This window comes from Phascolarctos cinereus, unplaced genomic scaffold, assembly GCF_003287225.1.
Source record: "Phascolarctos cinereus isolate Bilbo 61053 unplaced genomic scaffold, phaCin_HiC Scaffold_2;HRSCAF=192, whole genome shotgun sequence".
Classification (NCBI taxonomy): domain Eukaryota; kingdom Metazoa; phylum Chordata; class Mammalia; order Diprotodontia; family Phascolarctidae; genus Phascolarctos; species Phascolarctos cinereus.
The window spans coordinates 218,906,177-218,920,485 of record NW_027555625.1 but is presented as its reverse complement, the minus strand read 5'-3'; the positions used below and the strand labels follow the sequence as shown (position 1 = coordinate 218,920,485).

The 14,309-nt window shown below is 42.0% G+C and overlaps 1 protein-coding gene across 1 annotated transcript in view; it reads left to right on the top strand.

The window, feature by feature from the left end:
* PLB1 (phospholipase B1) overlaps positions 1–14,309 on the top strand; it is a 201,375-nt gene that overhangs the window by 147,165 nt on the left and 39,901 nt on the right. The window contains exons 46-52 of the mRNA XM_020983774.2: positions 109–169; positions 272–330; positions 6,058–6,125; positions 7,879–7,922; positions 8,166–8,265; positions 12,797–12,848; positions 13,961–14,041. Of these exons, the coding sequence (XP_020839433.2) occupies positions 109–169; positions 272–330; positions 6,058–6,125; positions 7,879–7,922; positions 8,166–8,265; positions 12,797–12,848; positions 13,961–14,041 (465 nt within the window). The remainder of the gene's footprint in view (positions 1–108; positions 170–271; positions 331–6,057; positions 6,126–7,878; positions 7,923–8,165; positions 8,266–12,796; positions 12,849–13,960; positions 14,042–14,309) is intronic.

The window sequence follows — 14,309 nt, the reverse complement described above, 5'->3', positions numbered from 1 at the left end:
ATTTGTAATATGCATAATAATCTATTATAATAACATAATATAATAATGCATAATAACCTTCCTTCTCACATACAAAGTGGATTTCTCTTCTTTTGCTTATTTTTAAAGAATTGGGGCAGTGACTTCCTGTGCCCTGAGCAGAAGTTATCCAGCAGTGCTCCCACATCAGGTGAGTGCAGACAGCCCTGACTCCTACCATCCCCTCCCTTTCCACATTATCTTCTAAAGATTAGACAGCGCAGCAAATGTCCTGCTTTGTTGTCTCCTTCAGTCCACCAGCTCGGGCCGGCTGACATCCAGGTGGTTTCAGCTCTGGGAGATTCACTGACCGTAAGTACTAAGCCTGAAATATTTGTTTCACCCTCACCTGCCCTGGGGAACCAGACACTTTAGGTGTCAGCCAACCAGTAGCTAGTCAGTCCCTTGCCCATCCTTAGCCCTGCAACGTAATCAGTTGCTGAACAAATATTTTGTGGGATCCTTACTTGATGTCAAGCTCTGTCCTTTGCCATGCAAAGGAGCCTGGGATGGTGGGGTGGGGGTGGAGGGAAGAGAAATATGAATAAGATACATCCCCTGTCCTCCAGGAGCCTATAGTCATTTTGAAAAACAAGATTTGCACAAGTTGGGGCAGTTAGATGGGTCAGTGGATAGAACACCAGCACTACAGTCAGGAGGACCTGAGTTCAAATCTGCCTCAGACACATGATACACACTAGCTGTGTGACCCTGGGCAAGTCACTTAACCCCAATTGCCTCACCAAAAAAAGAAAAGAAAAGAAAAGAAAAAGATTTGCACAAGTAGAGAGTTGGAGGGGGAGGGGGAAAGGTGATGTGTGATAAATACTAAATGAGAATAGTAACAGCTGTTACAGAAAAAAAGAGAGGTCACTTGGAGCTGAGAGATTCAGGGAAGATGGGGGTGACTTAAAGGGCAAATTGGATTTAGATAGCTGAAGACAATGATTGAAAAATGAAAAATATTTTCAGTGACATGAAATAGGCTGGTTTCTTTGGAAAAGAAACTTTGTACAAGAGAATCAGGGAGTGCAAGGCTGGGAAGGAGGATGGGGACTGGACGAAGACAGAAACGGCGTGCTTATTCAATTCACAGATGATACTAAGCTGGAGAGGACAGTTAATGCATTGATGACAGAAATGGGATCTTAACTCAATAGGCTAGAAGGAGGGGGCAAATTTCATAAGGTGAAACTTAATAGGGACAAAAAGCAAAGACAAGAATTAGATTTTTAAAAATCGGTGGCCCAAACACAGAATGAGGGAGTTATGGCTAGGCAGTTAGTATTGCAAAAATGATCTGGGGGACTTAGTGGACTACAAGTTCAGAGAATCATGGGATTTTTGAGTTGGCTGGCACCTCAGAGGTCATCTAATCCAACTCATACCTGAAAAAGAAATCCTACTATAACGTACCTGACAAGTGGTCATTCAGCCTTCGCTTGATGACCTCCAAAGGAGGAAAGGGGACCCACCTCCTCTTGAGGAAGTCTATACCCCTGTTGAACAGCTCTAATTTTTAGAAAGTCTTTCCTGACTTCAAACCTAAATTTCTCCCTTTGTAAATTCTGCTCATTGTTCCTGGCTTGCCTTCTGGTGCCAAGTGAAGCGGCCTCTTCCACCTCATAGCCCTTCAAACACTTGAAGACATCTGTCCCCTTAAGTCTTCCTTTCTCCAGTCTGAGTATCCCCATTGCCTTCAACCTGGCCTCATAGGTCAATGGTGGCATGGCAGCCTAAAAAAATTAATATGAACCTAAGTTGCATTAAGAGAAGTACAATGTGTGGGGAGGGGGAAGGGAGATATTGGTCCCATAGTCCTCTGCCACAGCTAATGTATTGTGTTCTCTTCTTAGAAACAGTATCCATTGCACGGAATGATAGAATGAATGCTGAATTTAGGGTTAAAGAAACTGGGTTCAAATCTCAGCTCCACTATGCACTAGGTGGCTGGAGCAAAGGGCTCCTAAAGGCCCTTTCAACTCCAGATCTATGATCCTGTGACAAGCTGGGATGCACCCAGAGGGAGACGATGAGAATGCCAAAAGGACTAAAGACCATTCCCTGCTCTGATAGATAGTAGGAGCTGGCAATGCACAGCCTGAAGGAGTGGATGGTTGAGGAGAATCTGATGCCCCCCTTCAAGTCTATGAAGGGCTGTCATGTAAAAAAATGGATTCAGTTTATTCTGGTTGGCTCCAAAGGACAGAACCGGGACCAGAGGGTGAAAATGATGGTCTTGACTCATTAAGGGAGGAGCTTACTAAGTGATCTCAGCGATCTTCCTTGCTGCTGTCTTTAAAACACTGAATTGGGAATACAAAGAAAAAGGGAACACAGTCCCTGCCCTTGAGATGCTCACATTCTAATGGGGGAGACGACATGCAAATAACACTGTATATACAATATGAACAGTGTAGATGGAAGGTAATCTCAGATGGAAGAGACAGGGGTGGATGGGAAGGTAGAAGCTGAGTCCTGAAGGAAGTTTGGGAAACCAGGGGGTGGAGGCAAGGAGAAAGAACATCCCGGTCAGGAGTTCCCTGAACAAGCAGGCCAGTGTAGCTGAATCACAGAGTATGTGTGGGTGGAGGGTGGGGCTTAAGTATGAGAAGATGGAAAAGGTAGCAAGGGCTTTAGAAACCAAATAGAGCATTTTATATTTGATCCTGGAAGTAATAAGGAAACATTGGAATTTATTGAGTAGAGTGGTGACATAGACTTGCACTAAATTTAGGAAGATCATTTTGGCAGCTAAAAGGAAGTTGGATTGGAATGGGGAGGGATGAGGCAGGGTGACCAATGGGAAGGCTATTGGAGTAGTCCAGGAGGTGATGAGGCTTTGCACCAGAGTGCTGGCAGTGTTAGAGAAAAAAAAAGAACATGAAAAGGTAGCAACAATAATACTTGACAACAGATTGGATATGTGGGAAGAATGTAAGTAGTCAAGGATGACACCAAGGTTGTAAGCCTAGGTGATTGGAAGATTGGTGGCACTCTCAACAATATTAGGAAAGTTGGGAAAAGAGGAAGGATTAGGGGAAGGAGAAAATGAGTTCTGTTTTGAATATGTTGAAGTTTGAGATGTCCAAGAGTCAGTTAATGATGATAACTGACACTCAGGAGAGAGATTAAAGCTGGATATATAATTCTTGAATCATCTGCAAAGAGATGATTATTGAACCCATGGGAACTGATGAGATCACCAAGTTAAATAGTATAGGGGGAGAAGAGGGCTCTGGAAAGTCTTAGGTAACACCCATAGTCAGAGGGTATAACCTCAAAAATCCAGCAAAAAAGACTGAGGAAGAATAGTTAGACAAAAAAAGAGAAAAACCAGGACAGAACAATGTCAGGAAAACCCACAGAAGAGAGAATATCAAGAAGACCGTGTTCCTCAAGGTCAAAGGCTGCAGAGAGGTCAAAAAGATGAGGACTGACAAAAAGCCATTAGATTTGGCAATTAAGAGATCATTGTTAACTTTGGAGACATCTGTTTCAGTTGGTGATGAGGTTGGAAGCAAGACTGTAGTCAGTCAACAAGGATTAAGCATTAGGCTCTGTGGTAATGGATAAGGATAAAAAGAAAGTAAAAGAATGGCTCCTATTTTAGAGGCTCTCACAATCTACAGTGGAAACCATGTATAAACAAGATTTTTTTTTATTGGAGAGGTAATTTTTTAAAATTGGAGATAATTAACAGAGAGGAGAAACTAGTTATTGAAAGGGATCAGAAAAGGCTTCTTGGAGAAGCAGGTTTAGAAGTGAGTGGAAGGAAGACAACTTTCTCCAGGAGTTTAGCCAAGAAGGGGAGGAGAAATACAGGATGATAGCTAGTAGAAGGAATAGGATCAAGTGAGGATTGTTCTGTTTGCTTGTTTTGTTTTGTTGTGAAGAATGGAGAAGATAGGGGCATGTTTACAGGAAGTAGGGGAAAAGCTAATAGATAGGGAGAATTAAAGATCAGAGGGCCTAGCACTCTACTTTGAGTAGTACCTACATTTAGGGAGCAGAAAGAGGAGCCTTTGAAGGAGACAGAGAAGAAACAGATGGATTAAGAGGTAGGATAACCAGAATATTGTGTTGTCATAGAAATCAAAGGAGAAAAGAGCTGTTAAGGAGATGGTCAGCAGGGTCAAATGCTACCGATCTTCTATGGCAGGTGCTATATGAACTCTGAGTTGTCACTCAGCATCCACTATCTTTTATTTTTACTTAACTCTCTTTATTAAACATTTATTAAATGGAGTGCTAGAGATGAAGTCAGAAAGATGTAGTATCAAATCCCATCTCTTATACTTCTAAGCTGTATGACCATAGGCAAGTCACTTAACCTCTCTGTTCCTCAGTTTCTTCATTTGTAAAATGGGATGACATTTCTGCAGGACCTATCTCAAAAAGTAGTTTTGAGGTTTTGAGAGTTGTTTTTATCTCAGTAAAATGTGTAAAGCATTGTGTAAACTTTAAAGTGCCATATAAATATCAGGTCCTATTAATATTTTTTATCATGATTATCATGTAGAATAATAGAAATTTACTAATAATAGATGTAATGAATAGAGTTTGGGCTTAATGTCAGGAAGACCTGGGTTCACTTTCCGTTTCTGATATTAGCTATATGACCCATGGACAAATGACTTAACCTCTTTGGGCCTCAGACAATTTGCTTAGAAATGGTCCACTAAATAGAAATAGACCTACTTGGGAACCTTGTTAGTACTTTACCACACCAGGAGTTACTTATGCAGTAAAAACATAGCTACTACCAGTATTCTTTTCATATTTTTTCTTTTTTTTCTTTTCATATTTAAATGTGTGTGTGTGTGTGTGTGTGTGTGTGTGTGTGTGTGTGTGTGTGTGTGTGTGTGTATGACAGGGATTAAGAAAAAAGTGGGTATGGAGGTAGCAAGTAGAAGCAGCTGGTTTAGACCATTTAAGGAATGATATAAATATGAACCTTTATAGAAATTTATTTGGCAGCGAAAGGAAGGAGAGAAATTACAGTGGTTATGCAGAGGAAGAAGCTGGGTCAAGTGAAAGGCTGTTGGCTTTGTTTTAAAGTTTTGGGTTTGGGAGGGGGTGGGTTTGTTTTTGTGTTTTTTCAAGAGTATAGAACTGTGCATGTTTGATGGCAGAGAATGAGTAGAGAGGAAGAGACTGAAAATGAAAGCAAGGAATGGAATAAATTGAGAAAATCAAGACTCGGAGGTAGAAAGGGGTGGAATTAAGATTAGGAAAAGGGAAGGGCAGAAGGGTTAGCCTTAGAAAGGATGAGTCCAAGAGGAAAAGAAATTGGGTGTAGACACAGTCATATTTCAGGTGGTGAGAAGGAAAGATTAGGAAACTCACAGCCAAACAACATCCCTATTTGAAGAGAACTCCTGGTGAGGAAGGAAAAGGAATAATAACACTGGGAAATATTTTATACATCAAGCAGGGGTTGACTATTATTAGTCAGATGTGCCTATTGACAGGACAGCTAGGTGGAGCCATAGTGCATAGAGTGCCAGGTCCGGAGTCAGGAAGACTCATCTTCATGAGTCCAAATCTGGTCTCAGGTATTTACTAGCTGTGTGACCCTGGGCAAGTCACTTAACCCTGTTTGCCTCAGTTTCCTCATTTGTAAAATGAGCTGGAGAAGGAAATGGAAAACTACTCCAGCATCTTTGCCAAGAAAACCCCAAATGAGGTCACAAAGAGTCAGACACAACTGAACAAGTGCCCACTGAATTGTTTTTCTAGTATTTAGGATTATAGATATACAGCTGAAAGGGACCTTAGAAAACATAAAAGTCTAACCCATTCATTTTACAAATGAGTAAACTGTGGCCCAGAGAAGTTAAGTGACTTGAAGGTCACACAGGTAGTGAATGGCACAGCAAAGACTAGAATCCAGGTCTTCTGATTCCCAGCCCAGGACACTCTCTGCCATACCACTCAGCCAAAGTCAGTTCATCTGCAGCACAAGGATTTTCTCAGTCCCCTCCAGCAGGACCTGAGCCCACACTACTCACAAACTCTTCCACTTGCCTTTCCCAGACAGCTGTAGGAGCTGCAGCAGAAAACGTCGCTAACCTGTCCACAGCTTGGAGGGGACTGTCCTGGAGGTGAGGCTCCTCTTGACTCTTCTGTTGATGATTCAGGTCCTTAGGGGCACCTTTGCTGTGTTTCATCTGGAGCAGAAGGAAATTATCCCTTACCCCTCTTTTTTTGGTGGAGGGGGCAATTGGGGTTAAGTGACTTGCCCAGGGTCACATAGCTAGTAAGTGTCAAGTGTTTGGTCTGAGGCTGGATTTGAACTCAGGTCCTCCTGACTTCAGGCCTGGTGCTCTATCCACTGTACCATCTATCTGCCCCTCCTTATCCCTCTTAAAGGCAGGTTTTGGATCCTTAAGAGGCAGCATGATCTAGTAGAAACCTCTGGATTTGGAGTCAGGAGACCTGAGTTCAAATCCTAGCTCTGACACTTGCTATCTGTCTAGACAGGCAACTTAATCTTTCAGCCTCAGTTTCCTCATCTATAATATAAAGCTGTTAATTAATCATTTAATAAAATAGAGACAATAATACCTACCTCATGGGGTTGTTTTGAGGAAAGTGCTTTGTAAACCTTGAAGCCCAATATGAATATGAGTTATGCCTAGCATCTATCCAGAACTGAGGTACCTCCAGACATCCTTAGGAGCCTTCCTTCGTGTTAGATCTTGGGGGTGGGGGAGGGGGGATGTTGCAAGGGATGCTGGTCCACAGGTTTAGATAAAGAAATGGAGCCTGTAGCAAAGTCAGGGCTTCAGAATCTGCGTGGGGAGCCCAGGATAGAAGGTATTCCGTTCAACGAACGCTTCTTTCGAGAATGAAAACATTTAAAAAATACTTGAAGGTTTACACAGTGCTTTCTTCAACCCACTGACTACTTTGTGCAGGAATAAGACCCAAGCCCTGTCTCTTCAAAGAGGTTTTGTTCTCTTTTCCTTGTTTCCACTCCTACCATCGTCATTCAAGACCTCAAGGCCTTCCTTTCCAACTATAGCACAGCCTCTTTACAGTAGCCCACCTCCACTCTTGTCTTCCCCTAATCCAGCTTTCCAGTCCCTTCAAAACAATCTTTCCTATGCATAAATCTGGTCACGTCATTCCTCAGCTCCAAATCTTTTAATGGTTCCCTACTGCCATGCAAATAAAGTTCAAATTCCTTGGTTTAGCATTTAAGGCCTTCTACTTGACACCACTGTATACCTTCCCTGCCTCGTGTCATGTTACTTCTCTTCCTGCACACTATGCTCTAATCAGACTGGGCATTTCTCTCTTTAAATTCCCTCAAAATGCCGTATAGTTTTACATCTCCATGTCCCCACCCAGGCTATTCCCTATACCCTATACCCTATACCTATTCCCATCTATTGAACTGCTTTTTTTTGTTTTGTTTTAATCATATTTTTTTGTTGATATCTTTTGCTTTTACATTACCTTCATTTCCTCTACCCAGAAAGCCATTCCTTGTCATAAAGAATAAAGCCTATGTTTCATGATATATGCAATATTCTAAACCCATAGCCCCCCACCTCTTCAAGGAAAGGGGAATCCCTACCTCCTTTTTAAAAACTGAACCTGTGATTTCTTCCATATAAGGAGTTTTGGTGAGGAACTCCCACAGCCAATGAAGGTTAGCATATCATCTGCAATTTTTTTGTCTTAGGGTGCTTGGGGGCACTGAGAGGATAGTTATCCCTCACTAGACAATAAACTCCCTAAGGGCAGGGATTATTATACAAAGCAGGTGTCTAAAAATATTGGAGGTTTTGACTTTTTAGAGAAAGCTTACTGATTTCTACTTCAATGATTCTACTTTTCTTCCCCTAGCATTGGAGGAGATGGAGTCTTGGAAACTCACACCACTTTGCCAAGTAAGTAACATAAGCAAGAAACACCCCTTCTGGAAACCCAGATTTAGAGAGTTTGCCTTGCCTTCTGGAAGGTTGTGACCAAAAAAAAAAGGGGGGGGAAGGGGGGCCTTTCTCTATAAAATGGAAAGACCTAAAAACCTTGAGCTCCAAAAGAACTGTCATTTCTCAAGACCCTCTAATTCAAGTTCACTGAGTCTCCTGCTGCCTCTCACTCATACTATCTGTCTCTTCCCTTTTGAAAAGATATTTTGAAGAAATTTAACCCCCATCTCCATGGATTTTCCACCGGCACCCAGAAAGAGACAGCTGGACTAAATGTAGCAGCAGGAGGAGCCGTGGCACAGTGAGTAAATTTAATGGAAGCAGTGGAGTGAACTCAGGATTCAGAGTGAGAGGACCTGGGTTCAAATTCTAATTCTGGCACTTCATTCATCCTGTCTACATCACAGTTTCTCCTCTTCTCTAAGACGAGGCAATTGGATTAGATGGTCTCTATGATCCTTTATAGCTCTAAATATAACAATTTCTGATCCAGTGAGGAGAAGGATGGGAAAGAAAAAAGGGGGAAAGGGGAATAGAGAGTTAAATGGAGAGCACATTGAGGCAGCTAGAGGAGAAAAATTGAAGCCCAGGTTGATAGAGCTGGAAGGGACCTTAGAGATCATCTCTGCTAATCATCTCCTTTTCCAGATGAGGAAAGTGAGGCCCAGGAGATAAAGTGACCTAGGACATAGCAAATTAGTGAAAGAACCCAAATCAAAGTCTGGGTTTCTTGGTTTCCAGGCCCGGATAGTTAATTAATGAGAGCAAATCCATAGCCCAATGGCCAAGTAGTTGGCATTCATAAATCAGACCCGCTGTCCCTAATTTGTATAGTGGAGAATGAGGTCAAATGTGGGGTAATTGAAGCCTTTACAATAACAATCCTTTATATTTGTAACACAATTTATGTTTACAAAGTGCTTTTTTTATCTCATTAGATCTTCAAAATAACCCTACAAGTAAGGTTATTACTTTTGTAATTGAATTGTACAGATTACTATTGTACTACTACTGTTGTACAGTTGAGGAAACTGAGGCTCAGGGAGGTTATAAAAGACTTCTAAAGTCTTCAAGAGAAATCGAACATGCACTTGTTGGAAAATATATATAGATTTGTGCATTAGGAAGATATTTAGACTAGATGGTCTCTCAGTTCCTTTCCAAGGTTCCAAATCTGAATGGAGAATCACAAAACCTGAGGGTTAGAAGGGACCTCAACACCTGTCTATTCTATCCCTCTACAATATGGCCTTCAAATGGTTATTTAGCTCTTCCTTAAAGACCTCCGGGGGAGAGAGAGAAGGAGGGAGAGAGAGAGACAGAGAGACAGACAGAGAGAGAGAGAGAGAGAGAGCTTGCAATTTGCTGAGGCAGCTCATTCTATTTTTGAATGCCTCTAATTGTTAGAAGTTATTCCATCAAGCCTAACCCTGCCTTTCATTTATCTTCATTTATTTCTCCAACAAATATTTATTAAGCGCAAACTATGAGCCTAAAAAAAACAAAATAGTGAATGCCCTTAAAAAGACCTTACATTCTACTGGGGGAAAAACATGTATACACATAAATATAAAATCCAAACGAATGAATGAATGAAAAGGCATTTATGTAATCCTCACTATGGTGCAAAACATTGTATTAAACACTGGGGATATAATTTTTTTTGGCTAGGCAATGGGGTTAAGTGATTTGCTCAGGGTCACGTAGCTAATAAGTGTCAAGTGTCTGGTCTGAGACCACATTTGAACTCGAGTCCTCCTGGCCCCCGGGCAGGTGCTCTATCCACTGCACCACCTATCTGCCCTGGGGGATATAAATTTTAAAAAACCTAGATGGACCCTGCCTTCAAGGAGCTTGTATTCTAAATAGATGACAACAAATATAGGGAAGTAGCAAAGGGGAGGAGTGGTTCAGTTTGGAAAGTCACATGAATGGTAAGTGGGGCCACAGAGATATAGATTGATACTCATTCCTATAGTAATGGTAATAACGATTTTATCAATGATAGCATTGATCAGACCATGCCCACTTATCTGAAGGGTGGGAGAAGGGATAGTGGTTGGATGGTTGATTGGCTGGTTGGTATGTAGTGGTAAAGACGGCTAGAGCAGGCTTCCATATGGTGGGCTGTGAGCAACACTTGTCAGTTAGGGTATCATGGACCCTAGGACAAGAGCTCCAGAGCTGAAAGCATTAAGTTCCTCAGGGCACGGTTTTTGATTCAGTGAAAAGAGGGGTAGCTAAGGTAGAGGGCAAGGAGTAATTTGGGAGGAGGGCACTAGCAACTGCAGGATCAGAATAGAACTCACGTAGGAGGTGGTATTTGAGTTGAGCCTTAAAGGAAACTACAAATACTAAAAAGTAAGTAGGTAGAACACAGCAGTGGGGTACAGACTCTGGAAAGCCAGGGAGGTAGAAGGTACAATGCAACCTATGAGGAATTAGAGAATGGAAAAAAATGATTGAAAAAGCATTTGTTAAGCATTTACTATGTTACAAAAACTATGCTGCACCCTGGAAATACAAATATGAAAGCAAGACGGCCCTGCCCTCAAAGATCTTACATTCTAATAGGGAGAGGTTGGGGACTGGTGACCAGGAAAATGTATTTTGGGCTGGGAAGTTTCAGGGATGATGAATTGAGCAATAAGTCTATGGATTGACCTGGCCTTTCCAGAAGCAAGGTAGTGTTGATTTCAGTAACTTTTCCAGTGTTAATCTTGGTGTCTGGGAGAGGAGGGAAGAAGCATGGTCCCAGGGTGGGAGTTTGGAGTTAGGTGTCTTAACCCCACTGGACATCGTCTCAGGAGATCCAGTCTGAAGGGGAGAGCAGCAGCACCATGGAACAGCGAGTAAGCCAGTTTGGTGGAAGGGTAGAATTGAACTTCCTCTTTATTCCTTGTTGTACCCTCTGACCTTATGCCCAAAGTTATAGGATTAGAAAATGAGTGAAGTTGGCATCTATAGTTTGCTATCTCTAAATGAACTAGGGAGCAGCAATATTAATCAATACAACCAGATTTTTAAAAAATTACCATTGTTATTGACTCCTTTTGTTCTTATCTCACTTTTATTTCCAAAATGGATCCCTCCCTTCCCCCTTCCCCATCAAATCATTCTTTGTAATGAAGATAATAAAAGACAGAAAATTTAAAAAGAAAAGAAATTTAGCAAGGCAAACCAATACATTAACTGTGGATAAATGTACAATATTCCATACCCATAGTCCCCCAAATTGGCCAAGAAGTGAGGTAGATACATTTCTTCAAACTTTCTATGGTGCCAAGCTTGGTCATTGTCATTATGGAGCATTCAATTTGATTCCTTTGTCCTTTCCCTTTGCATGCTACCATGGTATCTTCAACAAGGTTTCCCCCTTTTTCTGCCATGTCTCTCTGTCCCTCAATGCTTTTAGCCACATACCAACCATATTTACCAATAAAGAGTTAACTGTTTGAGCCTCCCAAAGATCATGGGCAATTGTTTGCTTGTTTTTAATCTTCCTTTCTGCTGTGAACAACTGTACTGATTAATTAAAACTGGAAAGCTTGACACAGTCCAATGATTTTTTTTCTCCAGACATGCTGATTCTTTGCCTTTTGGAAGACTGAGTTTGTATCACCTGGGGAAATCTAATTGGTTTGATTCACTTCCCCTTTCTCATCAGTGTTCTTTTCAGACTGTACCACCCTCTGAGTTCCAGAGCCAGAGGAAAAGATGGCAATTCTTCAATGTCAAACAGTGAGAGCTTCCTTCTCACAAAATAAGCTGCGTCTCAGAGGCACTATATTTCTGCGTGTTGTTGTTGCTCATTATTAATATAATTATAAAGCTAAGCCTTGATCATCCAGGAAGCTGATTCTTCACTGTGTTGATTGTTCAAATTCTCTGTTTCTGTTCCTTCTCATTCATGTTCCTACCTTTTCCTATCTTAGTCCTCACAAGGTCAAAGGATTTAGGATTGTTAGATACCCTGGAGAAAATCCAACTCCACCCACCCCATCCTCCATTTTACAAATCAACCTGGAAATTTAAGCCCAGGTAAGCCAGTCAATCAGTCAATAAACACTTATTAAGCACCTATTACGTGCCAGCATCCACTATGTGCCAAGCAGTGGGGATACAAAGAAAGGCAGAAGATTATTCTTGCTCTTAAGAAGTTCATAATCCAATGGAGGAGACAATTTGCAAACAATGATGTACAAGCTATATACAGGATAAATTAGACATATTCAACAGAAGGAAGGCACTAGAATTAAGGGGGATTAGGAAAGGTTTCCTGTAGAAGGTAAGATTTTAGCTGGGACTTGAAAACCAAAAGGTGAAATGATTTTCTCAACATCACATAAATAGTAAGTATCAGAATTGGGATTTGAATCCAGATTTTCTGCTTTCCAATCTTTTGCTCTTTCACCTCTAATAAATATAAAAGGAACTCACAGGCCCAGTCTGTAGCTCTATCCTAAAGCATACCCATTCTCCACTTTCATCCTTCCCTTTGATAACTGGAACCAGCTAGTGAGAATGTAAGTATTCCTATAGCACAAGCCAGAGGATCAGAGATCTTGGAGCTAGAAGGGACCCAAACCTCTGCCTTTAGGCAGGTAAGACATCAATCTCACTTCACCAGTGAGGCAGCTGAAGACCAGAGGGGTGGTGTCTCACCCTACATCACACAGCTAGTTTACAGCAGAGTGGGAGTCTACAACCCCTTGTTCCTAGCCTTTGAATCCACTGCCCTTTGTACATAACCATTACACCTCCAGTTCTATCCTAGGCAGCCCTTGTTTCTGAACCTCATCTAAGCTCTTCTTGTTTCTCTCCTTGAATAGGGACATGCCAAGCCAGGCCCGTGAACTGGTGGATAGAATGAAGAACAGTTTGGTGAGTGCTTGTCTTTGGGGTCAGCATTGGGAAGGTATGGAGGCGACTTGAATTAGGGAAAGGCATGGGATTCTCCCCCAACTTCACCTTCTGCGTCTCTCAGAGAACAGTGAGAAGAAAAGAGAGTCAGGGAGCAAGAAAAGCAACACCTTCCCCAGAGCATGTTGGACTTTGCTTCCCTTCTCTATGAGTCTAACTTTTAGAGGTTATGCATCTTTGGGGGAAGAGAGAGTACAGACTGTAAAAAAAAAGAGATTGGCGAGGGACTGTCTCCTTGGCCCTGGACTTTAGCTGTTTCCCACCTTAATCATGATTTTACTTCATTCAGACCTGTTATGTAAAAGCTGCATTCTAAAAATAGAATTCTCATTCCATGCTTCCTCTTTCCCCCTCCTTCAGCTCCTCAGCCCTGTCCCCTGAAACCTTGCAGGCACATTTTTTTCTCCATGACTTATCCTTTGGAATTTAGCTCCTGACAATAGCAGCAAAGCTTCTGTTATGGAGGCAGCTAAAAGGGAAACAAGCTTCCCAGCCCTGCTATAGGACCTCATTGAGGTCTTTCTCAAGCACCAGGACCCAGGAGGTTTCCCCTCTCCCTCCAATATTTCTTGTAAAAGCACCAGTTCCTTTCCTCTCTCTGCTTACTCTCTCTTCTTCAAGAGACATCTTGGAGGGTTTGCTTCTATGTTCATCTTTTTCATCTTCCCCTTTGGCCCCAATATCACAGCAATTGTGAGACCTTGGGTCATCTCTGTCCACCTAACCCTTGTAAGTTCAAGGAAAAGTCTCTGAGCCCAGCAGCTGCCAGGCTGTTCACCCAGAAGCTTTCTGAAGGGAATTTCTGCATGAAATCTGTTTCCCATTCCCCTTATCTATGCACTTGCGCCATGACACTCACTGTGTGGTGCTTAGTCTCAGTGAGTCAGGGTGGGGTGATAAATTCTGGGTTTCCCCTCATTGTTCACTTCAGGATCTGTCCAAAGAAGAGCCAGCTCTTCCCTGGATCTTACTTTAAAGTGAAAAATGGAAGAAAAGTTGCCTCCCAGATGTCACCATTGTAGGCCCCCCTCACACCCCTGAGTTCTAAACCTCTGGGTCTTCCATCCCCTCAGGAAATCAACCTGGAACAAGACTGGAAGCTAATCACCATCTTTGTTGGAAGCAATGACCTCTGTCACTACTGTGAAAACCCGGTAAGCACTAGCTCAAATCCCAGGCCAAGGAACCCTTGGTACCTAATTCTCCCTGATTCCTCTCCCTTACAAAACTGTAACCGTACTAATCACTCCCAGATTTACAAATACTCCATTTAGAAACAAGTAATCTAGTTCTTAGCCTCCTGTATTCCCTAAATATCCACAGACCTCTGTTCTCCAATTTAGAATTGCTGAGCAATGTTTCTCTAGAAAGGTATCTTTATCACTTGAAGATGTAGAGGTATAAAGAGATATATTTTCTTAT